The 25,259-nt window shown below is 39.3% G+C and overlaps 1 protein-coding gene across 2 annotated transcripts; it reads right to left on the bottom strand.

The window, feature by feature from the left end:
* Nucleotides 1-1,390: 1,390 nt before the first annotated feature.
* On the bottom strand, nucleotides 1,391-24,896 carry LRRC8B (leucine rich repeat containing 8 VRAC subunit B). 2 transcript variants are annotated; one of them, XM_037403740.1, is made up of 5 exons: nucleotides 24,855-24,896; nucleotides 9,776-9,830; nucleotides 8,332-8,434; nucleotides 5,488-7,649; nucleotides 1,391-4,479 (listed from the first exon to the last, which is right to left on the bottom strand). In XM_037403740.1, exons 4-5 carry the CDS (start codon nucleotides 7,621-7,623, stop codon nucleotides 4,207-4,209), a joined length of 2,409 nt encoding a protein of 802 aa, XP_037259637.1. In that variant the 5' UTR covers nucleotides 7,624-7,649; nucleotides 8,332-8,434; nucleotides 9,776-9,830; nucleotides 24,855-24,896; the 3' UTR covers nucleotides 1,391-4,206. The 2 variants fall into 2 exon arrangements, with proteins under 2 accessions (XP_037259637.1, XP_037259638.1); XM_037403741.1 differs by lacking the exon at nucleotides 24,855-24,896 and adding an exon at nucleotides 23,974-24,314.
* Between the last annotated feature and the right edge of the window lie 363 nt (nucleotides 24,897-25,259).

The following is a 25,259-nucleotide window of genomic DNA, read 5'->3' as shown; positions in this document are numbered from 1 at the left end:
GGCTACTGCTCCCTCTGTCATCCACATGTCCCAGCAATAGAGGGCTGGGATAAACTGTTCGTGTACTACCAGGATGACTACTTCTCCAGACGCAGGAATTCCGAGACATTGCTGTCTCCCACAAGCACATAGGACTGTAGTATCACTGCTTGCTTCTTCCTGCCAATTAACTACAATTCCTCCTCTGTTGCCACAGCCTATGTTAGCTGCCAGCTCCGTGACAGCAAGCAGACGGTGCAGTCCCTGCATTCTCTCTGGGAAACGCATTACCATGCTTGCATGTTTGAGGGGTTCACCCACCCAACAAGGTGCAATAAAGCACAAGAGCTTGATCAAATTCCTGATCTCCAGAAATACCTTGATATAAACAATCCATAGGATGACATGCACTGCCTCCTGCTTTCAGGATTTGCAGCCATGTATTTGCTAGCAGAATTCTCAAGCTGCTCTATAATCCCAACATTTATTAGGGTGGAAAGGGAACACGGGAAGTCACTTATTAGAAGCCATTACAGAATGAACTTCAGGTCACATTTTTGAAGACAGAAAGTCTACATACCAAGAAAGTTTGTTAACATGATGTAAATCTACTAGTTAAAAAAATAAATCATTAGAACTACTCTAAGCTGCCACGAAAACAAAACATATGGATCTGCAGGAGCATGGAACAACAGATTTAAGAAGAATCATCTGCCTTATTTTACTAACACTACCACCTCAAAACAGGTCAACCACAAGTAATTTTTCATTAGTTATTTCATCTCCAAGAAGAAAGGGCCACCTGTAAAACTTGCTAGGAAGGCTCTTATTTTGAAAGATAAGCTGCTAGCACTTTAATACATAACATCACTTGCATGTTGGGATTTTTCCCTTACCCTCAAAACAGAGCCAAACCCAGGTTCCCACAAAAAGCCATCAGGTATCATCCGAATTCAAGAGAAACGAGATCTTTGAGCTAACACAACACGCAATACTTGCAACACATTCATGATTTACTACGAGCAGCGTTATTTTTGGCAGTTTAGCAGCATGACAGCTGTATGTGCCAAGCTGGGAAGACAATCATCGCCTTCTCACTTCTCCCAGTACAATTCCAGGCTGCATTCAGTATTTACCCAGCTCACAAAAAACTGAAGTGGGAGACTTGGAAAAGGTTCTGCAACAACGATTAAAATAGCAGCTTAGGTCTAATCAACAGGGGAGCTTCTCTCCCAGCCTAGAACATGAGAACCGCTTTGCTATGGAGCAGAGTGTTCATTTGCTGCTGCTGTTCATTACCTTCACGCTTTCCTGTGGAAGATATACGTGCTAGGACATGGGCACAAATAGCTGGAAGCAGACTTTGAGCTTTGCAATATATCATATGAAAAATAAAGAACAGTTCATAGAATTGTAATGCAAAAAAAATTTAATTTAAAAAAAATGTTCACCATACGGAAGATCACAATACAAAATTCTTAGACACAATACAACATCGAAACAGGTTGAAAAGCCTTTTTTTGATTGGAAGTGATTGTTTAATACAAAGACTAGATGCCAACAATACTTATTGTACAAAGTATATGACAGCAGATTCGTATACCGATTCCCTGAAAATCCCCTCATTTTGAAGAAAAATTGAATAATAAGGTCATGGCTGAAGTGAATTCAAGAAATCCAGAGTTGTATTTGTCTCCACCCTCAATTCTAAGCGCTAGGATTGGGTTTCACGGTACAAAATGGATAATAAAGGCACACTGTGGTTTGAAAGCAAGGCTAGAGATTCTAGCCTTTAAACTTTCTGGCTTTTGTCTGGGTGTTTTATAAACACTCAAACATGCAGTGAAAAAAATCCAACCCTCTTGAGGGGGTGCAGAGGGTGAAAAAATATTGAAGTCTGCAAAAAAAGGTAACCCATTTAACCTATATTATATTCTTAGGCATTTCTTAATGTTTCCCCAAATCCTTTGAGGTTACACATTCTAGAAATGAAGTACCTTTCTCCAAGTTATTTCACTCTGACAGAACTAGCATAAAATGCACATCTAAGATTACTGCCTCCGTCAGGTTTGTTTACTATGGAAAAGGACGTGCACTGCTAAAAAGTTGAAGCCATTGGCCAAGCCAGTTACTTGCTTATTTAACTTCTTCAATACAACTTTCCAATTTAGAAAAAAGCTTTAAAGAAAATGCTTGCTTAACCTTTTAAAAATTACTAGACTGCAAATCTTGCGTGTCAAATTCTGGCATGAAGAGTCCTTCACCGTTAAGTTATTAAGTCCTGGCAGACCTATTGCAATTATTAACAGAACTCTAGCCACCGGGGTACAAATCAATATACTCTGGTTATAATTACATCTACCACAAGTAGCTCAGTTTGTGAACTACGTAAACCCCTATGGAATTATTATGCAACTCAGAACTAGTCAAATGAGTTTGGAAGAGCTATGTGTGGACACTAAGAAAGACTTCCAGCAGCACTGGTCTGCACATAAACACAACTGATCGATTTACACTAAACATTTCTACAACTACATAAAAAAGTAATAGTTTTACCATATTTTCTTTCCCTGAGAAAAGCACTCTAACTACAAAGGTCTTTGGATGCCATTGGTACAGTGAATAAACATGCATCTCTTGCACTGCTACTCAACGATACAGACTTCCATGTTGATCAGACTTAGTTTTGGCATTTTCATTCAAAATAAACCTTACTCTCCAGGAAAGTGGAACTGGAATGGGAACAAAAGATGACTAAAAGTCTAGTACTAAAACTGGTTTATCTGTGGTGATTTGTTATTGCAGACTGGAATGCATAGCTAGCACACTTCATGAACACAAAGTCATTAAGGGCACAATTTACCTCATCTATTTAACCTAAAATTGATATTGGTTTTGAAAACTTTAATATAATACAAAAAGTTTTCAAATATGTTTTTGGAAAGCATGCTTTTCTTTTTTTCCCCAGGGGCTTAACTTACGTTTTTAGTGAACATGATAAACATCATGAGAGTTAGGACTTCAAATACAATAAAACAGCGCACAGCGGAAGAATGAAGTCAGGAACCATTTTATTTCTATCCAGTTTTGCAAGTATTTAGGATGGCATAAGAGCTCATTTCACCACTATAATTTATGAAATTATTACATCCCTAGAAGAGGCAAAGCTTATAATGTTTCCTGGTTTTCCCTCCCAAACACTTATAAGATGTGTGATTATTTGGTTTAACTGTGTCTTTCTGTCCTTATCTAATACAAACCTTCTTCATCCTCTCCCCAGCCACGAAAATACAGTAGTTGAGTGTGGAGAAGAAGCACTGAGGCAGCCAGTAATGAGAAATTATGAAAATGTTTAACAGCAACATACACTACACTAACATCTGGGATGCTCACAACATACAGAAGACAACTTTGCGACTATATCGTGTTCTGTTTGCCATCATCATCTATGGAGATCAGTACTGTAACACTGGCTTTCTAGTACACGCGCACAACAGTTACTTCAAGTTCTTCCAATTCCTCCCAATTTCTAGGCAACAATTCATTTTGTATTTACTATTTTTAAGACAAAATACTGAAACTGGTTTCAGGTATTGCTGTCCAACTGATTTTAAGAGCAAGATTCAAATGGCATCTTCCACAATTATAGTATTAATACTCAGTACTTGTCAAAGCTTTAAAAATTAAGGTATGTTGAAAAATTACTTTCAGTATACCCCATGCAACTGAACTGCTCAAAAGTTTAAATTCTTAATTCAACAAATTCTAAGTTAGTGAAGAGTTCATACTCAGAAACTAATTCCAGACAGTTCTTAGACCTCATATGGCAGGAGATGAAACTGTTTAAAATTATCACTATCAAGAAAAAAAATCCCACTGGAAAAAAAAAAGTATATACACTCTCACTATAGCCAGACAATCCACTTTTCCACTTCAATACTATCATTATCATAAGCATTTAACTGAACTATTTCAACCAGTAGAACCCAACCAACAATTCATATTTCATATTTTTCAAACACATGATTACCTGTTAAAGGCTGCATTTTTTGTTCGAATTTAAGTATTTTTTCCTTTCCAATACAATCAACTCAGTTCAATGCATTTAAGTTTAAGACTGATTTGTAAACTGTTACCTCTCCTTCACTTCTCTCCACCTATATAGATCTTTAGAGAGATATTAAGCAAAAGGCTTATAGAATGCAGCGATGCCGTTTCATTTTAAACTTAGGACTTATCTGAGCATGTCTGCAAACGCTCTCTTACACGAGATGGAAGTGTTTTTAACAACCTTTCTTCTACAATTAGACTGTTCCGCTTTAAGAACTGACATTCTTCGAGTTCAGCAGGAAGTGATTCAAGATAGTTTCCAATGAGCTCTAACTGAACAAGATTCAGTAGCTGACCCACAAGAGGGGACAAATTCATCAGACTGTTATTTCCCAGAAGAAGAAATTGCAGCTTTTTGCACTGAAATAATCCATCAGGCAGCATTTCAATCTAGAAAAAGGAAAGAAAAGATCAAAAATAATGTACGTTAGAAGTCATTAGTCTACATGCAGCTGCGTATTTTGGTATTTCCTGGGTTTATTTTAGGATTAAAAAATCCCTCTTAGTTTGTGGAAGGATAAGGAAAGGGAAAATAGTAACGCTTCTATGATTATGCAACAAAGTGCTTAAGAACACTACAATGGTTTTATATACCTGTTTTGCTATGAAGATGCTTAGCTACTGGCAGAAGTGGAGAAGTAAGCATGGTGGGGTGAGCACATACATGCACAGAAACGTGTACAAGTTGTGCACATGCAGGTGGCAGGGGAAGCAAATAGGCTACTGTCTCCTAGGAATCACTTAATGAAGACTGGAGACACATTAGCAGCTCCTGGCTTGTGAAACCTGTACACGTAGTTACCTGTGCATACGCTAGTAACTTAGTCCCAGTCCACACTACTGACACACAACATCCAAAACCCAAACTCACCTGTGAACGCAATTATAAACCTCAAAAGTCTTAAGTCACAAACCTGGACACCCCCCTAATTAACCAGACAGTTTAGCACTGCTGATGAGGTGACCAGCTATGATTATTTCCCTCTTCCCAAACAGACAGCTGAGCTGCTTGTCAACTAGCTGTTGATTCACTACCACTTTCAGTTTGACATTAAGGTAAAAATTTAACACTGTTCTTTTCCATTAAAATACTACATAGGATAGACAGCTGCAGAGAAAGGGAAAATACATTTCTACAGCCATCGTAATGTATACTACCTGGATCAGAGCCCTCAAGCTGCTACAGACTGGTATAGTACTTACTCAGTATTATGGCTTTGATGACACAGAAGCTTTAGTAATTAAACAAGCCCCACCCCCTTTTCAGCTTTACTGGGTTTAATCATGAACACCACAAAAGCATTTTGAACCAGAGGCTGTTCCAGAAGAAATGGTACGTTAAGTCACTATTTGATTTTTTTTTTTTTTTTTAAAGTAGTAATTCAAAGTTCTACTTACATGGTTTTTTGTCAAAGCCAAGTACTGCAGATTGGTCAGATAACCGATTTCTTCGGGGATGGAGGTTAGCTTATTATAGCTAAGATCCAAATAGTATAATTTTTTACAAAGAAATAGCTGCAATGGAACATTTTTTATATTATTATAATTTAGATACAATTGTTCCAGGTTTGATAACGCACCTATCTGCACTGGGACATATGAAATACTGTTGTGCCACAATTTTAAGCAAGAAAGGTTCTTAAGATGTTGAAAACTAATTATTTCTTCCACTGTTCTAAGATTATTTTCTTTTAAGTCAATTTCATGCAAATTGTTTAGGCTAAAAATGGAATGGGGAATGCGCTCTAAATCACAGCAGATTAATTCCAAGGTTCTCAGGTTTACCAGCTTCTTCAGGTTATTTAGCACTATCAGTTTATTTCCCTCATTGTTGATAGACAAGTGTTGTAAAGAAGGCAGAAGATCTGTAACCACTTGAGGTATACGGGAAAGGTTGTTCTTTAAATGAATTGATTTCAGACTTTTTAGCCCCTGAAAGCTTTCGTTGTATATGGAGTTGTGATGATCTAGCATGAAATATCCTGTTAAGCACAATTCTTGCAGGTTTTTTAGATGAAAAACCCAAAATGGAATTCTTCCCATCTCACTAGATTTCAGGCGCAATGTTTTCAGGTTTTCTTCTAAAAAGCTGACTGCTGCATAATCCATAGTTAGTGATGAATGATAAACATTGAGTTCTTTGAGACTGACTAGCTGGGTCACAGCTGGAGGAAGTTTGGCTTCAGGAATGAGTTCCAGGCTTAGGACTTCTATTTCTGTCAGTTCAAAGACACTGTCTGGAAGACCATTTAACATGAAAAGGTGAAGTTCAATCTTGTCTTGGGAATTCCTTACTAGTTTATTTTTCAGTTTTTCCACTGACCATTCATTGTTAAGATTTATCTGTTTCAGTTTGTTTTCACTCAAATCAGACAGGAATATTGAGAATCGTTGGGAATAAAGAGGATCATACTGATCTGCCAAGTGGAGAATAAATGCAAAGTCGTTCTTTACATCAGGTATATCACTGTAATTACTTTTCTCTCTCAACTTCTCAAAAGAATATTGCTTAAGTGAACTTCTTAACATCCACCACAAACTATAAGTACAAGTTAAGCCATAGAAGATCACTAGAACAACATAAAATGAAGCCAAAACTTTAAAAATTTCTGCTAGTGAATAAACACACTGGTACCTTTTGTAGCCTGTAAAGGCTTGAACATTAACTACACAATCGATTTCAAGTGTAATAAATGATAAATAGTAGGGGACATAAATTATTATTATTACAAATACAATAACTTTCACTATAATCTGTTTCATATACACTGTATATATGACATCCTTCTCTTCAACATGTACTCTGAATTTCTTCACTTTTTCAAATATAGCTTTAGCTTGTTCCCCTTCTTTTTTGTCAAGAACACTTGAGGAATTTTCTCTTCCAGTTGTTTCCAAGCCAGGCTGCGAATATGGCAGGGACTGTCGGCTGGCCCCTATATCTACTGAACTCCCAGGTGATGAAATCACTGCTTTTGATTTGGCTATTGGCAACTTCCTCACAGACTGCTCAGCAACTGTTTCTGAGAGGGCACGTGTTGTCCATGGAGAATCAAAACACTTCTGAAGAATGGCTACAAAGTGCTCAAGCCTGGAGCTTGTACTAGGATAGTAAAGCCAGAAATTACTGCAAGCTGCAAAAATAAAGGTATGCAGAAGCACTAGGTATGGAAAAAATTTGGCAAACCAGTGAAGCTGTCTCTCATAACATACTGCATCAATATAGGAATACTGCTGCCGATGGAGATCATTCTGGATTTTAAGCGGGATGATTATCGGTGCTGCAGAGCCAGCCGACATGTTAAGGTTGGCTTTAACTAAATCCCAAGGCACGGCACAATGATTGTCAAATTCTAGCTTGCAAGGAAGACAACACAATACTCTGGTTTGAGTAAGCTGGAGAGCCCCAGCAAGCACAGCAACTAGCAGCATTATCATGGTGAGGTAATACCAGAAGACATCCCACCATGGTTTTAGTATGTGGTAGGATGACTGCGCATCTGCTAAGTATTTGAGTTCTGTTAGCGTGATCATGACTTTCACCTGTGAGAGAACAGCAGCTGGTAGAGGAAGAAAAGAAAAGAAATCTTTAGCAAATTGTTAAAATTGATTTATCTCACCATTAAACACTTGAAGCTTATTACTATTTTCAGAACTTTAAATGTGTAACATTTGGCCTAACATCCAGAGCTTAGCCAAAGGATCCAAGAACTCCTGGCACCTAACCCTAGCCATCATCTTATTTATTTAAGGAAAGTTACTTGGAATGCAAAATTTTAAATGAAGAGTGAAAACTAGCATCAGAGATTAAGAGAAAGTATATTTTGACCAAACACTTGGGTACTGTTCACGTAGAAGCAAAAAGCTGGTATAACATAAAGAAGTGTCTGATACATTACTAGCAGTCCTTCACCACTGTCCTAAACTTACATAGCAGAAGTGAGCTCTCGTTTAGGGAAAATTACAAGATCAGAGCAATATTTTAACACAATGGCTCTTGTAATCTAAAAATTTCTAATAGATTAAATCATTCCACCCAGTTAAAGAATAAAGAATACACAAAAACTCTCAAAAGAGCAGTTTTGCATTACATATTCTTATGTGTAATTCCCCGTCTTCTCCCATCAAGAGAATTAAGCACACTGACAGAATGAAAATGAAGCTAACAACTTGTTATAGTCCCATATTGTTATATATATATAAATGGTACACCCCAGCAGCATAGGTTTGATTAATACTTACTTTACTAATTAAAGAGAACAAAATATAATACGGCACTGTTCAGTCAGGAGGTCTACACCTTTTAAAATTCCTTGGACATGCCATCTTTACATTTGTCTTCATTCTGGATGGAGAAAATATTCAATATACTTTTGTTTAGGTGAAGCCATTAAAACAAAGAGGAAACATTTCAGCTTTCATTAGAACTGCTGCCTTATTGCAGACATCAGGATCCATTAAGCTCTACAATGCTACAGCTACGTGAAATGGAATGAACGTACAAAGACATGATCACGTAGAACATGAAGTCAAAGTTTTGCACAGTCACATCAACACAAAAAAACCATGAAACCACCTACAGCTAACCCCCTTTCAACCACGGAGCATTTTTTTTTTTTGTATGTCAAATAACTGTGTGACAATAAAATATGCAACATACAAGACTTCAAGAAGTAGAATTCAGTCACAGTTTTGATATACCAAGGTTTGGTACAAAGGCAAGTTTCTCAAATACAGAGGTCCGTATTTTGCATCCTGAAACAAAGTAATAAACTACCCTGGGTCCATGACAATGCCATGGACAATACCAGCTTTGGAAAAAAACTTACTATGAAGTTTGTTAAGCAGTACAGATATGAAACAATGGGGATATTCTGTATTTTTCTTAATCATAAAGTCATTTATGTTGGAAAGGACCTTTAAGATCATTGAGTCCAACTGTTAAACTAACAGTGCAAAGTCTACCAATAAACCACATCCCTAAGCGCCATGCCTTTTAAACACCAGAGATGGTGACTCAACCGCTTCACTGGGCAGCCTGTTCCAATGCTTGACAACTGTTTCTGTGAAGAAGTTTTTCCTCCTATCCAATCTAAACTTCCCCTGGCACAAATTGAGGCCATTCCCTCTTACCCTATTGCTTGTTACTTGGAAGATGAGACTGACACCCACCTTGCTACAACCTCCTTCCATGTAGTTGTAGAGAGCAGCAAGGTCTCTCCTGAGCCTCCTTTTCTCCAGACTAACCACCCCCAGTTCCCTCAGCTGTGCTTCATAAAACTCATGCTCCAGACCCTTCCCCAGCTTTGTTGCCCTTCTCTGGGTACTTTCCAGCACCTCAACGTCTTTCGTGTAGTGAGGGGCCCAGAACTGTACACAGGATTTGAGGTGCAGCCTCACCAGCACCGAGTACAGGGGGATAATCACTTCCCTAGCCCTGCTGGCCACACTGTTTCTGATACACCAGGATGCTACCTGGGCACACTGCCAGCTCATATTCATAATATATTGGTACTGGACATTTCAATTCCAAACAGAGCTGACAGAGCTGTTATGAAAAGACAACAACAGCTAAACTAAGGCAGAACCTTATTCTTAGTCCACATTCACACCTGAAAGGAGAAGAATGGATGAAAATAACCCTTCTTGCATTGACAAGGCTACTTTTAATAGTGTAGAAACTTACCAGGCCCACTCAAGGGAAAGCAGCTGAAGAAGGACACGATGGTTGCAATACACTCCTGGAGAGAAAACAAGTTGTCATCAGATCATGAAATATTTGGACTCCAATAACTGTATCAGAACAACAGCTCATTACTCCTCCCACACCAGTGTTTTAAAGATCCAACATTTAGTGAGCAAGATCTAACAAGATCTGTAAGATCTAGTTAGAATAATTTAAAGATGCCACCCACATCAAATTATTTACTTAGTCAACATCTTAAAGCTGCTTTTCCTAAAGCAGAGATAAAGTAATGGCCCTTGTCATTGTCCCCTTTCTAAGCACTAAAAGCCATTTAAACTCCACAGTTTTTGCATTTAAGTTATTAGTCCTGCAGCTGAGATGCTCTAACTATAGCTAAGAAATAACTATTTCTTCAATCACTCCAGCTCAACTTGCAAAACCCCCATCCATAAGATCTTTAAAATTAGTTCTTTTGGTATAATTCTTTGGGGTTTGAATATAAATTCATAAATGTAAAAGGACAAAAAGATGCTAAACCCATCCAAACTAAGGCTTTCATTCTATCAAGAATATCTACCAAGACAGTGTCTCAACTCAAACCAAAACATGCTTTATTTGATTGTAGACAGAAAAACCAAAAGTACTTTTTTCCTTTCCAACCTAGAATTAAAACCTGTCAATTCTTCTCACTTGAACATTGTTACAAAAACGAAAGACTTGGGACCCCTGTTATAAGTTGTAAAGAACATGCTAAGACATAAATATGTTGAATGATTCAACATCAAGTAAGAGCAAAAGGTATAAACAGCATTATTTTTAACAAAGAAAAACATTTGAAAAATCGTAAGAATCGCTGAACTGGTTGAGAGTTTAAAATAGTGTGAAAGGTCTAATCAGCATGAGGATGGGAACAATTCTTTTCCTGACAAACATGTAAACTTTGTGAGGGACTTGAGCTTATTAGAGAAACTTACAAGTAACACAATTTAATAATGCACATCTGCACTTTGCACTTTTATACAAGGAACATCACTCTCCTGGTAACAAACATATTTTGGGGAATAAGCAAGGCTCTTCTTGAGTATAAGGGACAGAATTCAGAGTACAATAAAACAGTTAACGCTGTTTGATAAAGTTTTTTCTCAAAAAGAAAGAAAAACAGAAAATGGAACTTAAGCCAATTCAATGGAAAATATATTTGTATACGTGAGAATACACATAACCCAACACACTTTCAAGCCATGCATTAATGCTCAAACAAAAAGCAGGGGTTTTTTTATATAGCTTGAGAACTCAAAGTGAGACAGACCCATGTAATTTTGTAAGGTCTGTTTCTACAAAATGCTTTCTTTGTCACCTCCCTGCCTTGAACTGGAAAGTTGTTACTCCCTATCAACTATCCCAGGAAAAAAAGCTACATTCTTGCTGTGGCTTTAGAACATTTTCTAGCAGAAAGCAAGTGTCACTATTAAGTTTTTAAACACTTTAATACTGGTCTTGTTAATGACTACTTTTTGAAACTTTCCAGTGACGCATGCATATTCATTACAATTCTAGGTATATGAAATAAAGCTTCCTACCAGAGAAGTACACAGTATATACAAGTATAATATAAACATGTGAATTATTAATGATAATTTTGCTAAAGACCATTTTCTTTCAAATCCTCTCTGTACGCCAGGAGTGACTAATCAAATGGAATAATGCTGAACCATAATGGGTTTGATAAATCTCATCTCCAGCAGTTCTCAACCCATATCAAAGCCATAAAAGCTTTTCAAAGTGGCCTAATTCAATTGGCAATCTTTCTTAGAAGATGAAAGACAGAAGTCTAGCCCCAGGGTAACTGATGACTTCAGAAGAGTTGCCCCAGACCAGTACTGGGACGCAGGCCAGAAAAATAAAGTAAGATCCTAACATCTAGGCAATTTTTTAGTTACTTCAAGACTTATAAATCTGGTCAATAGAAACATATCAAGAATATGAATTAGTATGGCTATCCTTTTGAAAAGTATTATCTAGAAGCATCAGACAGCACCCACCCCCACCTGCCAAAAGGTTACTTAACATTGCATTACTCGGCTGTTTGGTCACTACTTATGTAATTTTAGGACTGCTTACATAATTTTAGGCACATTTAGTTCGGGGTGGCTCTGCAGCGAGATGAGGGCCTTGCTTGTCCTCCCAAAAGAATAATGGACTGCAGGATGCCAATACCTGACAGAAGGCTATTTTTAAGGCTATGCTGGTTTCGCTAATTAAGTATTCAACTGATGTTTCAACACACTAAGTTAATTAAAATAGATTTATGCAACTAAAGCATACCTTGACAAATATTCCAGTGGACCCATAATCTTGCTTTTTTCCCCTTCTCCTCAAAGAAACACAGCCATCAAGTTTTCAGCCAATTCCCTTAGACTCACGCTATTATTCCAACAGCATCATGTGCTTCTCAGCTGAGATAAGGAGATGTTGACATACTAAGTAAATGTGTCTGTTTCATCAATTTTCTATCAAAAGTGGTTCCTGAACTACAGTACCAACTTAGCTTCTAGCTGGTTTAAATGTATCACTTTTTCTTGCAAAGTTTTGAACACAGAATTAACTTCAATAATAAACTAAATATATAATCTGTTTTGCTTAATGGGTAGTTTTGAGACTCTCCTATGGGATTCCTAGTACCTGCTTATGGTCTCACATGCACAGCCTGAATATCCACTTGCAAATGAATGCTTAGAAATATTCCCAAAGAAAAAGTAACAAACTTTACCCCCCTACACGCTCATTGCTCAAAACACATCTTTTCCAGGCTAAAGCTTCCCCTTCTCTTGGCATGCTTCCGCTTCCTTTGTCAAGTGTTCCCTAAACAACAAAAAGCCAGGTACTGCAAGAGTTGTGGGGCAGGTCTGACTTCATGAAGGATGATACTGTCATACGCGCTCCTAGCACATGCACTCAGATGACTGCCTCTCCCTTTGTCAAGCCTCCTATTGAGAAGGAACAGACTACTCAATTCAAGCATTACATTTGATACATGGTCTTTCAGAATCTGTACTTTGACCACTTGTGTGCCCATGCAGATCTTTCTGTTGGTGATTGTATTTTTGGATCTGTATTCCACTGAATGCAGAACAGCATGCAAACAAGATTAGAAAAGCTTCTTTCCAGTCCTTCTGAAGAGGCTCACAGGTGATAATTAAACATGTATAAGTGATTATCCTTCTGTATTTCATATAAACCTAAAGACATTCCCACACTCTATAATAACCAGCATATTCCCCAAGCACAGAATGTTCAAGGCTACAGTAACATTGTTACAAGTTTTCTGTATCAAGCTTTCAAACAATCTAAGACCCAAAATCCTTTCGTATGATCCAAGACCCTAATTACAACTACAGAGAACCTCAACCATCTGTGTCTGGATTAAATAGAGGTTTTGCCTTTCTTAAACACTCCAGCTTTCAAGACTACTGCTGAACATAAAATGTGGAACACTAATAGCAAAAGTCTTATGGTGTTTAAGAAGCAGTCCTTGCTCTCTGGAGAAGGCTGCTTACATAACATAGCCCAATAATTTTTTGGGGAAAAAAATTTATTAACATTTTTAGTTTAAAATTTAGTAAGTTAGGCTACAGTTACATTTTTACTTTACATGGGTTACTCTGCTACTGATTCAGAATTAACTGCACTGCACACAAGCTGATAAAAAGTCTTTAAAAACTAACCAACTACTACCCAGCTGCACCGTTACCTAACTTCAGCAGGCTGAGAAAAGTAGAGTACAACATGGCAAGTGTATTTTAACTTGTTTCCTCAACTACTCAAAAGCTTGAACATTCCTAGGTTCAACATAAAAGTCCTTAGAGTAAGTGAGAAAAAAAAATCTTAAATGCAGCTTCGCTTAAACTCAGAAAACTGGTCTTTATTATTTCTTTCTCTGGTATACTTAATTCAAGACAAACTTTATCTTGCAGTCTAATCTAAACTGAAAATAAATTCTACTCCACTTAAATTTGCTTTACAAGCACAAGACTTACTCTCGAAATCTGACTGTGCAGGATTAGATATGCTACATTATGCATTTCCAACCTATGCCTGCAGCATCCAGAAAAGACCATAGTCTTCCTTGAGCCCTATTAAATTAGCTCCGCACCAAATGCCATCAATATGCAAGTATTAAGCCTTTTCTCTATTCAAGGAAGGCCAGTAAAGAATCAAACTTTGGTTGTAAAATATGTCACTGGTCAAATACTGGGAAGATCGATCATCTTCAAACATTATGGTTGCACAGGTAGTTAACATTACGTACATATAGGCCACATGACAATGAAAAACATCAACGAGGTCTGCCTCTGTTACGGAACCTAACTCTCAATAGTGAATGGGAAGGAAAAAACAAGTCAACTATTTTGAGGGTTAAACTCTGTAATGAAGTTGTATTAAAAGATGGTTTTAAAAAGCATGTTAAATGTCCTTTTTATTTCATACTAGCCTAGCCTGGACAACAATTTAAAATACAAATTCATATTCAGATATACATACTTTGACATAAGCACTTTCTCCAGCCCTCTCCTCAAGTTAAGTTCAAGGTGCTAAGGACTGTGTTCTAGCTAAAATAGAAGGTTACAACCTATGCTTCTAGAAAGACCTGTACTAACAAGAAAAACATTCAGTTTAAATCCAAGTTTAAGACCAAACACACCGCAGGCGAGACAAGCAGTTTATGCAAAAAAACCCTGCAAAACAAAAAGAAGAAAAAGTGATCAATAGGTACAAACGTGATTTTCTGAAAAAGTATGTTTCAGAGTTAAACAGGCAAGCAATCTAATGGTAAAAATCCTAAAGTCAAACGAAAGGTAGACCAGCTTTTTTTTTTGCATATAATCACGTCAACATCACTGATCTCTTTGAAAGCAAGCTGTCTACATTCTTGGCAAATACTACTTAATACTACTTGTGCTTTCCAAGATCCCTACCAAACTAAGTAGAATTCAAACTCCGAATCAAATCTGAACATTTCTAGTAAGCAATAGTTTGTATCACTTCAGTGCCCCAGCACTAACTTCAAATTCAGAGATGCATTTTCAAAACCACAGAAATTAAGGTTATATCAGGTGGTGACAGAAGTGTGACACAGGAAGGACTAACTACACAGTGATTTGAAGAATCAGTCAGCAGTATGCAGGCGAGCGGAGGTTATCTTTATTAGGCAGCGCTGGGTGCATGGGGGATCGCTCCACCAAAGTCATGCACACCAAGGGGACTTTTCAGTCCCCCCTTTACACAAGCTACTCATGCCTATTCATTAGTTTTCCAAGAAATTGTTTACATATTCATTACAATTCTGAGAATTCATTTACATGTCTCGTGCCTGTGCAATGTCCTTGAGGAGCTGTCTCGTACGTAGTAGACTATTCCTTAGCGGCCATGTTTAAAGTCTTCATCTTCGCCATGTTGCATGTGCAACAGGAATCTAAGACAAAATGTCCCTTCTAAAGATAACCAACCCAAGGACTTATCTAAAGGATGACACACCTATGTTTAGTTAAAAGTCAGGAAATGTCCAAGGACCCTTATTGCCACATGACAGATGTACAGACTAAGTGGTACAGCATTCACTATTCAACAGACAAATATTATAGTGCTGGGATCTCCTCTTTCCTTGAGGACACAATAAGCTTTGCCAGACCTTTAATGGTCTCTTTAATTCTATTTAACTAAAAATATAAATATATTAACTTAAACCTAAGACATGTATTAGCATCTAAAATACCGACTACAATAAAACTGAAAGAAGCACCCATTTAGAAGAGAGTGCTTTGTACTGGTTATACAAAGAATCCAAAGAGTAAACTCACTTAGAGACATATTTTGTTCCACCATAATATTAAACTAATAATTTAACCTTTTTTTTGTATTCTCATTGGAAACTCTAGCACTCTTTTTAGAAAGCAGATTTTTTTTATTTGCTCCATTAATTTACATGTATTCCAACAGTTGTGCATTTCACATATTGCACTTTTTAAAGAAAATCATAAATAGAAAAATACTGCCAAAATTCCACATTACCCACTAAAACATAGCTCTGCTATCACAAATCTGCTTGGCAATTCCTAGAGAAACATAGCAAAACCCATTAACAGACAAAAAATAACTGGAAAGAGTTCCATAAGGCTTTTAAAAAGAGAGAAGACTGTAACAACCTGTAGTTCTGACTGGAAGACCATGACACATTGAGGTGTTAGCAATCCACTCTGGCCAGTTAACAGGCTCAAGCCTGTGCTGTGCAGATCTCTTGGCCACAGGATGAGTTTAGGCAGCTTGTAACAGAGGAATCTGCAGGCAGCTCCCACTTGGTACCAGCGATTACACCACCTGCATGTCCTTGTCTTTATCAAGAAGTCCAGCAAGCTCTCCTGTGAACATCTTTCCTGGTTTATAGTAGAAGTGATGCACAGAGTTGTTTTCACGTAAGAAAATTCTATAATAGCTTTAATGATCAAAATGAAGTAACCCTTCCTACAGGCAGGGTTGTGCTGCACAAAGATTGCAGGCTTATTTGACGCTGTACAACTCACATTCCCAGCTTCTAAAGGGATGTAAGATTATCTATGTTATTCTCTTCCTTTATAGTGTCAAATCCAATAAAAAGCATTTTCAATTATACTACACAGAGTCTGAGTACTTTTCTTACAGAGATCATAGTGACCAGCACCTCTTGGTGCAAAACACAAAATAGATGGCCTTTCAGAAGGTCACATCTGCAACTCCCCTGAAATAAAAACAGGGGCCCAAAAAACTGAAACAAAGAACAAGTCCCAATTATCTGTTACGTAGCACCATACAGTCTGATCACACCTCATTCATTTCCAGTACAAAGAGGTTAGTATTTAAAGTGAAGCACTGTCTTCTGTAAACACCCTTTCCCTTTTTTTTGGCCCCATAACACTTTCAAGTAAACGAATCTTCAGTATTGAATAAGAAGAGAGGGGCATGCATTCCTACTACTTCCAAAACATCTATACAGCTTCTAAGAGCCTAAAGAATTGTATTTTTAAGCTTGGCATTAGACAGCCCATAACGAAGCACACAATTTAATGCAACAGAAAATCAGTTCATGTTAAGTCTCAAAAAGCTTCTTTGATAAAGTAAACTGCTTTCCAAACAAGCAGAGTGTAAGAGACTGAATCTAGGTTACAGAAAAGAATTTCCAGAGTGACTCCATTCTACACCAGCTAAGACAAAGTTGGTAATTTCACAAAAATTACAAGCAATTCACAGAAAAGGAGACAGGTCACAGGGCATGTTGAACAAAGAAAAGGTAGACTAGGAGAAGTAAGATTTAACACTTACAGGGACTGCAGCAATAGGAATATGTAAAAAATGTTCAGGTATGCAAACAAGTTTTTTGCTCTAACTTGCGAGTCATTTGCTGTAAGCAACCAAAAGAAGAGAGAAAAACCTTATCTGGACTAATCCTTTGTAGAAAGATGTGCCACCAATGACACAGCCCTAAAAGCAACAAAGACTGTCCTCCACTAACACCAAAGAAAATACTTGTAGCAGACAGGGGCACCATCCCTGTACATACCTCATCTGGATGCTTAAAGAGCATGATTATCCTGTTTCAAAAAAGCCAACAAAACCAGAATCAGAACTGCAAGACTAAATACTCAGAGGAATGGTGACGCTTAAAAGATTCCTAAAAAGAGACCAAGGGAAGTGGGCTTTCTAGCATAACAAAGAGGAATGAGAGTATGCCGGGGGTGGAGAGGAGGGGATAGAACAGCATGGGAAATGCAACTACCTTCTCAGGACTTAACGTACATAGCCAGTCTGTACTCAGCTAATGCAAACCAATGTGGGAGGAGACAACTCTATCCAGAGATGATTGCAGACATGCCATGTTGCCAAACATTCCAACACAAAGGTGTAATGGAAGGTATCTGGGAAGTGGCACAGATTATGCTCTTGAACAGTACCTAAAAGAGCAGGCCTCCTTCACTGTTCCCCCGTCCCCCAATTAGGTTTTAAAATCAGTACGGCAATGCTGAAGACAGAAATAGTACACCAATACTGCAAACAGCCGTTACTTCCCAGTTCCCAAGAAATCTTAGAGCAAGTTGGGAGCATTAAGTATGAAGTGTTTCCTTGGGTTTTCACCTATTCTTTCCTAAGCAAGGAAGATGACACCACAAGGAATCTCAAAAGGTCTAGACTGGAATGGGTATCCGTGGCGTGCTGTACCTTTTGGAGCTCTCCCAGAAACCATCTTACACAGGAGTACATCAAGTCCTTCATCCCAGTACTAGCATAGCTAACATAGTCAGACACCTTTCAACTGCATGAAATTTTCAAGCTCACTTATAATGCATTTTTATTCTCACAACCACATTCCAGGTTACTTCTCATGCTGAGAAATAGGAACACACAACCAGAAGACAATGGTATCAGCAGTATCCCTCCGGCATTCTAAAAGGAAGCCTCAATGGTATCTATTTAATTCTACATACCAAGATAAGCATACAGTAGAAAATTAGGTTTTATCCCCTTAGTTTCCAGAAGTCAGATAGATACTCATGATGTTTATTCATTGCACTGCTATGCTCAGGACATCAGAAAGCAAAGCAGAGGAAGGTAGCAATGGAGAACAGTCACAACTTAATATTACAAATCCTGCTTAAGTCGGGTAAGCATTTGGGTCAGTGTCGTAGTCCACAGGATATCATGTTCCTATAACTAGGCTATCAATATAGCTCCTTAGATGGTAATGGAAATACCATGAGTACTGATGTATTAACTAAAGCATGTTCATATTCTGATTTGATACTTTTAGATAAAGGTCCTATAAGGAATTCAATAGCACTGCATTTAGACGAAGATGGAAGGGGCCAACATTCTTCATACCACATAAAATCCTGCTAGTTTTGCAGAGAGCAGAGTACTGAAATCCAATATTTTTAGATATTCAGAACCTTCATTCCACATTATTTTCCTAGCTCAGGCACTGCTTTCCAATACAACAACCATACCCAAAACCCAGTTAATAGGAATGTTTACCTCTGACAGCCAAGTATCTCTATGCAAGTAATCTTATTTCTCTCTACCTCAAATTGCTCAACTGTAAAATCATGGTAATGATTCTTCATAAAGTATTTGAATGAGGAACGCCTTACAGTAATAATACCTAAATTCCTACTAGATAGAGAGGCTTTCTGAACTGTACTACAGGTTCTGAGAGCTGGAAGCACACATGCTATTTACTTTTCCTAATAGTGGTCAGACAGTTTTCACTTTGCCTAATTTCAGAAATATGAATTTGTATTTATACTTCTTATTCTAGCTACAATTGTTTTGCTTTTTCTAAAATATGAATAGTTATCGAGTACAGTAAGTTAAAATTTCAACATTTGGCCCAAAAAGGAAACTGATGTTTTTTCAACATTTATAGACTGCCAAGACCAAACAATGTCCTATCAGGATAACAGATGTTGAGAACAGAAACATCAACTAAAGTCACCAATCAAAAATATATACCAAATACATTCTGTCTCTGCAAGGTAATTATTACCATGCACAAATATAGCTGCAAGATTTAAGAACAGTCAAAACCTAGTGTTCTGGTTTTAAGTTTTCCTGATGCTGCATAAGTTTCACAAAGAACTTTCCAGAAGGGAATATTATTACTTACACAGACAAGAATTTAACTGCATCTAGGAAAATATAATTATCAGGGCAGCAATACAGAAACACATCTGATTTCACTCTATTAGTTCTGACATTGGAAAGCTGATTCAGATTTTCAGTAGTGGCTCATATCTCTTCTGAGAGGCAGCAGCTTTTCATCTTGTTCAACATTTACTTTTAAAAGCCAGCCTAACAAGTTGAAATGCTTTATTCTAAGTGTTCAGTCTAAACATCCAAAATAAAATAATGAGAATAGAGAAGTTTCCAATTTACATCTGATTCAAACTCAGATACTCTTTGTATGTAAACTCTCCTGAAACTCATTTGTTGCCTTTTAGAGAACCTCCTCATCCCAAAGTAAAAAAAGAGAAAAACATGTGAAACTCTGCAGTCAAATACAAACTCACCTGAAATGGAATAGGTTTTATTAATCCTCTGGCAGGGAGCCTGCTGTCTACACAATCACCTCAATCTCTTAAGTATCTTCCTGTTCATATTACTCTACATTATGTATTTATTATCTGGACAAAGCAACCACCTACATAATCTTTTCTTTTACTAATGTGAAAGGACTGAAGGACAAAGTTCACATTGCACATACTGTGTAGTAACATATGTGCAAATCACATATCAATGTCTAAACACACCTCTACAGTTTCGGAGAACTGCACACACACACATGCGATCATGAGAGCTAAAAGTGGTGTTATGCTTATCAGTAGCATCTCCCAGAACAATGCTAAGTTTCAGAACCGTGTACAAGTGATCAGACTTGAATGCTACAGTAAACCTATAGCAATGCTGCTTAGTTTCCTACACACAAAGTTAGCACAGCACCTGTGTTCACACTTTATGCTTGCATCAAGCCCAAGTATGCTGTGCAACATCGAGTCTTCTACTGCGCAAAATTTCCTTTTTGAGTAGGCTGGCTGAGGAGACCCAACAACTGGCAAGTTTTTTTCAGACAGTAATACTACAAGAAAAACACTTTTTGGTATGAAGCCAAGCTATATAACTTCAAAAACAAGAGCCAAGGTTTTATCATCACTTGAATCATTAAAAAGTTTGAAGTAAAAAACCTCTAGCCCCATATTTATAAGACAGAGTAACAGTTTGAAGCAAAGCAGACACTACTTTTAACAATTCCAGTAAGGCACTTGAAGTGAGACTGGATATGTCAAGACTCAATTAAGCAATATTTTGGTGCTTTCCTGATTTTGAGTCAGTGTCATTGCAAAGTTAGTATTTAAACAACATTAATGTTTAACAAAAAAACATTTACTTAGAAAACAGTTTTCCTGTACTGCAGAGGAACCCGCAAAGTAATAACCATTTTTGCACTTCCATTGGCATGGGTTGGAAGTGATAGTTTATCTTGTTAATAATTTAAACACAGCCTGGAAACAGACAGTTTTTAGTTAGAACTTTTCAAATGCCCTCCCTTCTTCAAATATTTTGGATTACACAATAAATGCACCATCAAGATTTTGCTTTCATTCAGATGGAAAAAAATTAGTTTAAAGGATCAATGCTTTAGTATTAGATTCTAGATTTGCAGTTCTTAAATTTCAGCTCAGTAGACTTTTACATTTGCATACAGATGAACTTTAGCTACCAGAAAATATCTAAAGTAAATATTTGACAACCTGAAGTACTCATAGAATACCAATAGTTTCCCCAGAAAACTAAGGCAATAATGTCTGGGAAATCAGGGGTTACATTTTCCTGGGGTTTAAAGTGAGAGCTTTAAAATCAATACCACTTCAATTAATTAAGCCTGAGTAAACTACACAGCCATAGCTTTGCAGCTGCTGTGCCACAAAACCGAAACTTGGTTTCCACATTAAACTAAAACCACAGCTCAAACTAGTATCTCCCAAAGAAACAAATACATATATATTTATAACAATGTATTAAGCCTACTAGAAATTAGCAGCAACAAAACCAGATTGTGTTGCTACCATATTCTTAATTGGTATCACTGGATCCCTTACTGGCATTTTGAATCCCTTCAGTTACCCACAATCAACTAAATTCTCAATTTCAGTTCAAGAAATTCTATTCCAGTTTACAGTATCAGAACACATTGCGAAGTTAAGCACTTTTGATAGAAATGCATTCATATTGTTTAATTCAGGGTGCTTGAAGACACTATTTTGAAACAGAATGGCACCAATGAGAACTAAATTGAAGGTACTCCATTACAAGTTTTCTCTGCAATTCCCTTCCAGTTGTTGAAAGACCCTGGAATCCTCTTGGGTGTACATCAGAGGAGGGTTTGCCAGCACTATACCCAAACCCACATTTGCAATAGCTTTCTCGAGAGCTGCATCATCTGCCTTCTTTCCAGTGTACTATACTGCTAGAAAGTGCAGCCTTTTCATATGGGTATGTTTAAATCAAATAATTGGGGGAACTATTAATAAGTATTAGGAAACTTTAGTTCCATATTGAATTTCAAGTTGATTTCCACTAACTAGAAATTAAATCCAGAACTAGTTCATAGCACACTAAAAACTCTCGGGGAAAAGAATCACCAAACCCAAGCAAAACTACGATAAACTGAAGCCTGCTTACAAAGTCTGGTAAAACTCTAATTGGAATCTATACACAAGATAACTCATACAAATAAGCAGTTCAGTTATTGATAATTTAAGACCACATGATTAATAACAAGCTTTCTGACATTAATGAGGCAGACAGCCCACATGGTAGTGGTAGGGTTAAATGTAGCTGAGAGGCTGTGGCCTGCATTTTATTATCAGCTACCAGAAAGCACAGTTAGAAGTTTGTCATGTGTGGCTCCCAACTCGCTCCATACAGGATACAAACATGTATTAGACAAGGCATACCACAGCTTGCCACCAGTTAAGCAGAATAAAACTTATTATTTATTAGTAAATTAATAATAGATGTATGTTGCCAAACCCACATATAACATACACGATTTAAACATTAAAATGACAGCATATTTAAATATTAGAATATTAATTCCACTTTACATTCCTTGCCCTTCTACATCTTCAAAACCACAGCACAAATTTCTAACTTATCTTTTAAAAGAGTAACTGCAAGAGCAACTGGGAGAATAGCACTATTCGCAAGACAACAGCTGAACAGCTGTTACAGGGCTGCCTACAGAACAGCTCACAGGTTAGCACACAGAATACAGACAGCAGGGCGAAACATTTAGATAGGCAACACAGAGACCAATATAAACCATACGTTATCCCCTTAGTCACATAAAATATCCATTTCTAATCCTAGCCGAGTAAAGCTTTATGGCTTTAGCAGTAGGCATTGTAAGCTGAAGTAGTATTACTAGCGCCAGCCATACCTGTAGCATGTCAGGCAGAGCAGACACAGCAGCAGCCTAAAGGAACACAGGATTTTTTCCCCTCCACACCCCCCTCCAGAAATCCATTACAAAAATACTTCTTGGCAGTGACATACCGCTCTACAAAGTTCATTTTACAATGCTGAAATACTTAGGGATGTTTCTTTAGCACTCTTGGTCCCTCTCTAAAATTTACTCAACAAGCTTTCATCAATCTTGAGCAGCTGTACTGATATCTTGCAAGAAACAAAGGGCAATTTTCTTTTTCTCCCCATGAGAAACCTACTTTCTCGATAAAGGAAAAAAAAAAATAAGTCAGACTAGCAACTCTCTTCTCTCAAGACTGCAAGCAAACAAGTATGTTAATACTGCAAATTTCTAAAAGTTACATGAATCCTACTGAAGCTGAAACTCAGTTACATTTCAGTAGAATGCTAAAATATATGCCAACATAAAACTCTGTAACAAACATTTTCTTATCTACCTACAATGGAATGTTTTACACACTTGAAAAACCCTTAAGAAAACCGCTACGTTATCCTAAGTATTGGTTTTCTACTACAGTCATTCTCTGGTCTGCTCTCATTTCATATCCCTTGCCCTACTCAGCACCAGAGATCCTGAAGAAAAGCACTACTTAGGATAACTCTTCCATGCCCCACAGAGTCAACTGAGTTACACAGAGTAAAGAAAACATGCACAATACACTCAGACAACAAATAATGAGTTTTGCAAGTGACAGACTACAAGATTTCAACTCTGAAAGCCTTGTGGGCTTCCTCCCCCCACCCCCTGTCTTGAGAGTTTAAGAGTCCAAACAAGGTAGATCAATAAGCCCTGATCTGTCGCCCTCTCTACTGGGAAGGTAGATAAGGAAAAATTCTGAGACCACAGGAGACAACCAGTGGCTTAGCTTATCACTTCAGCAAACAGACAAGGAAACCTGGGAGTCAGCAGAACACATAGCTCAAATACTTGAAACTGCAAGTGACCATATAGCTCCTAGCTTATTCTAACGCTACCTCAATGTTATTGTTTAAAATCGCCACCGTAAGTGCCAATTCAAACACATTTTACCCGACCAGCATAATTAATGGCAACCTTCATATAAAATTAAGCTTTAGGGAAGCCTGCTTTAATCACTCCTACAGAACTGGTTAATTGCAGTATTCACCACAGACAAATTCTTAATTGAAGCCAGGAAGCTGCCTCAATTTCACCACAGAACAGGCTGGCACAAAGCGAGCCTTATGTCACTATAACCACGCTGTTAGGATGCAAGTAAAAGCTAACATGCGAGAAACCCCCTGCTAACGATCGCTGCCTTGCTGGGGGTGAGAAATGCACTGGCCAGACAGAAGAAAGAAAGAAAACAACAAAGCGGACGCTTCTGGTTTAACAGACGGTGCTGTCAGGCCTCAACGCCAAGCTCCAGCCTTCCCCCACCCCCCACCCCGAGGGGCCGGAGCTCGGCACCCGCCTGCCGTTCGCCCACGGGCAGGTGCCGCCGCACCTGGGGCCGAAGGTGGCAGCTGCCGCCCGGCCGCGCCGAGCCCCGGCGCAGGCAGGAAGCCCCAGGCGACCTGTGGCGCCCCGGGTCGCTTGAGGACACGTGTAAATATCGGTTACGCAAATCAGAAAACGGTTTTCTTCCGAGCCCCACCCGCAGGGAGCGGGGCGGCCGCCAGGCCCCGGGGTGGGCACGGACTCGCTCCAGCGCCCCGGGGCCATCGCGCCCCCCCCCCCCGGCCCCGCCGCGGCCGGCCTGCGGGGAAGCGGGCAGGTAAACGGCCCTGCCGAGGGAAGGGGCGGCCGCCGCGCAGGCTCACCGGGCCGCCCAGCAGCCCCCTCCCCTGCTGCAGGCGGAGCGGGCGCCCCGGCCCCTCAGAGGGGCGGGAAGGGCGAGGGCGGCCTCCCGGCGGCGGCGAGAGCCAGCCGCACCGGCGCCCCCGGGAAAGCCCCGCTCCGTCATGCCCCCCACCCGCTCCCCCTCCTTCTGCCCGTCCCTCCCGGGGGACGCGGAGCACCTGTCAGCGGCGGCCGCCCCTCACTCACCTGGCAGCAGCACCGCCTCGCCTCGCCTCCCCTCCCGCCCGGCCCGGCCAGCCCGCCCGCCACAGCCGCGCCACGGCGTGCCGCCCGCGCGCTCCGTCCGCGAGGGCGCCGGCAGCGCAGCGCGAGGCACCGGCTCCAACCGGCACTTCTCGGCTCCGGCCCCGCCCCCGCCCCGCCGCCCTCGTTACGTTACCGGCCGTACCAGCCAATGGGGCGCGGCCGGCGGAACCGCTGACAGGCCGCGGGGCGGGGGAGGGGGCTGCGGCGGACAAAAGCGCCCACCGCGCCCGGCCCCTCCCGCCCTCAGCGCTCACCTGTGGGGGCACCTGAGGGCCCCGCCCAGGCCGCCGCCGGGACGCACCGCGCTCCCCGCACCGCACCGCGCTCCCCGCACCGCAGCTGTGC

The sequence above is a fragment of the Falco rusticolus genome, chromosome 11, assembly GCF_015220075.1.
Source record: "Falco rusticolus isolate bFalRus1 chromosome 11, bFalRus1.pri, whole genome shotgun sequence".
In the NCBI taxonomy this organism is placed as follows: domain Eukaryota; kingdom Metazoa; phylum Chordata; class Aves; order Falconiformes; family Falconidae; genus Falco; species Falco rusticolus.
This window is presented reverse-complemented; position numbering and strand designations above follow the sequence as displayed.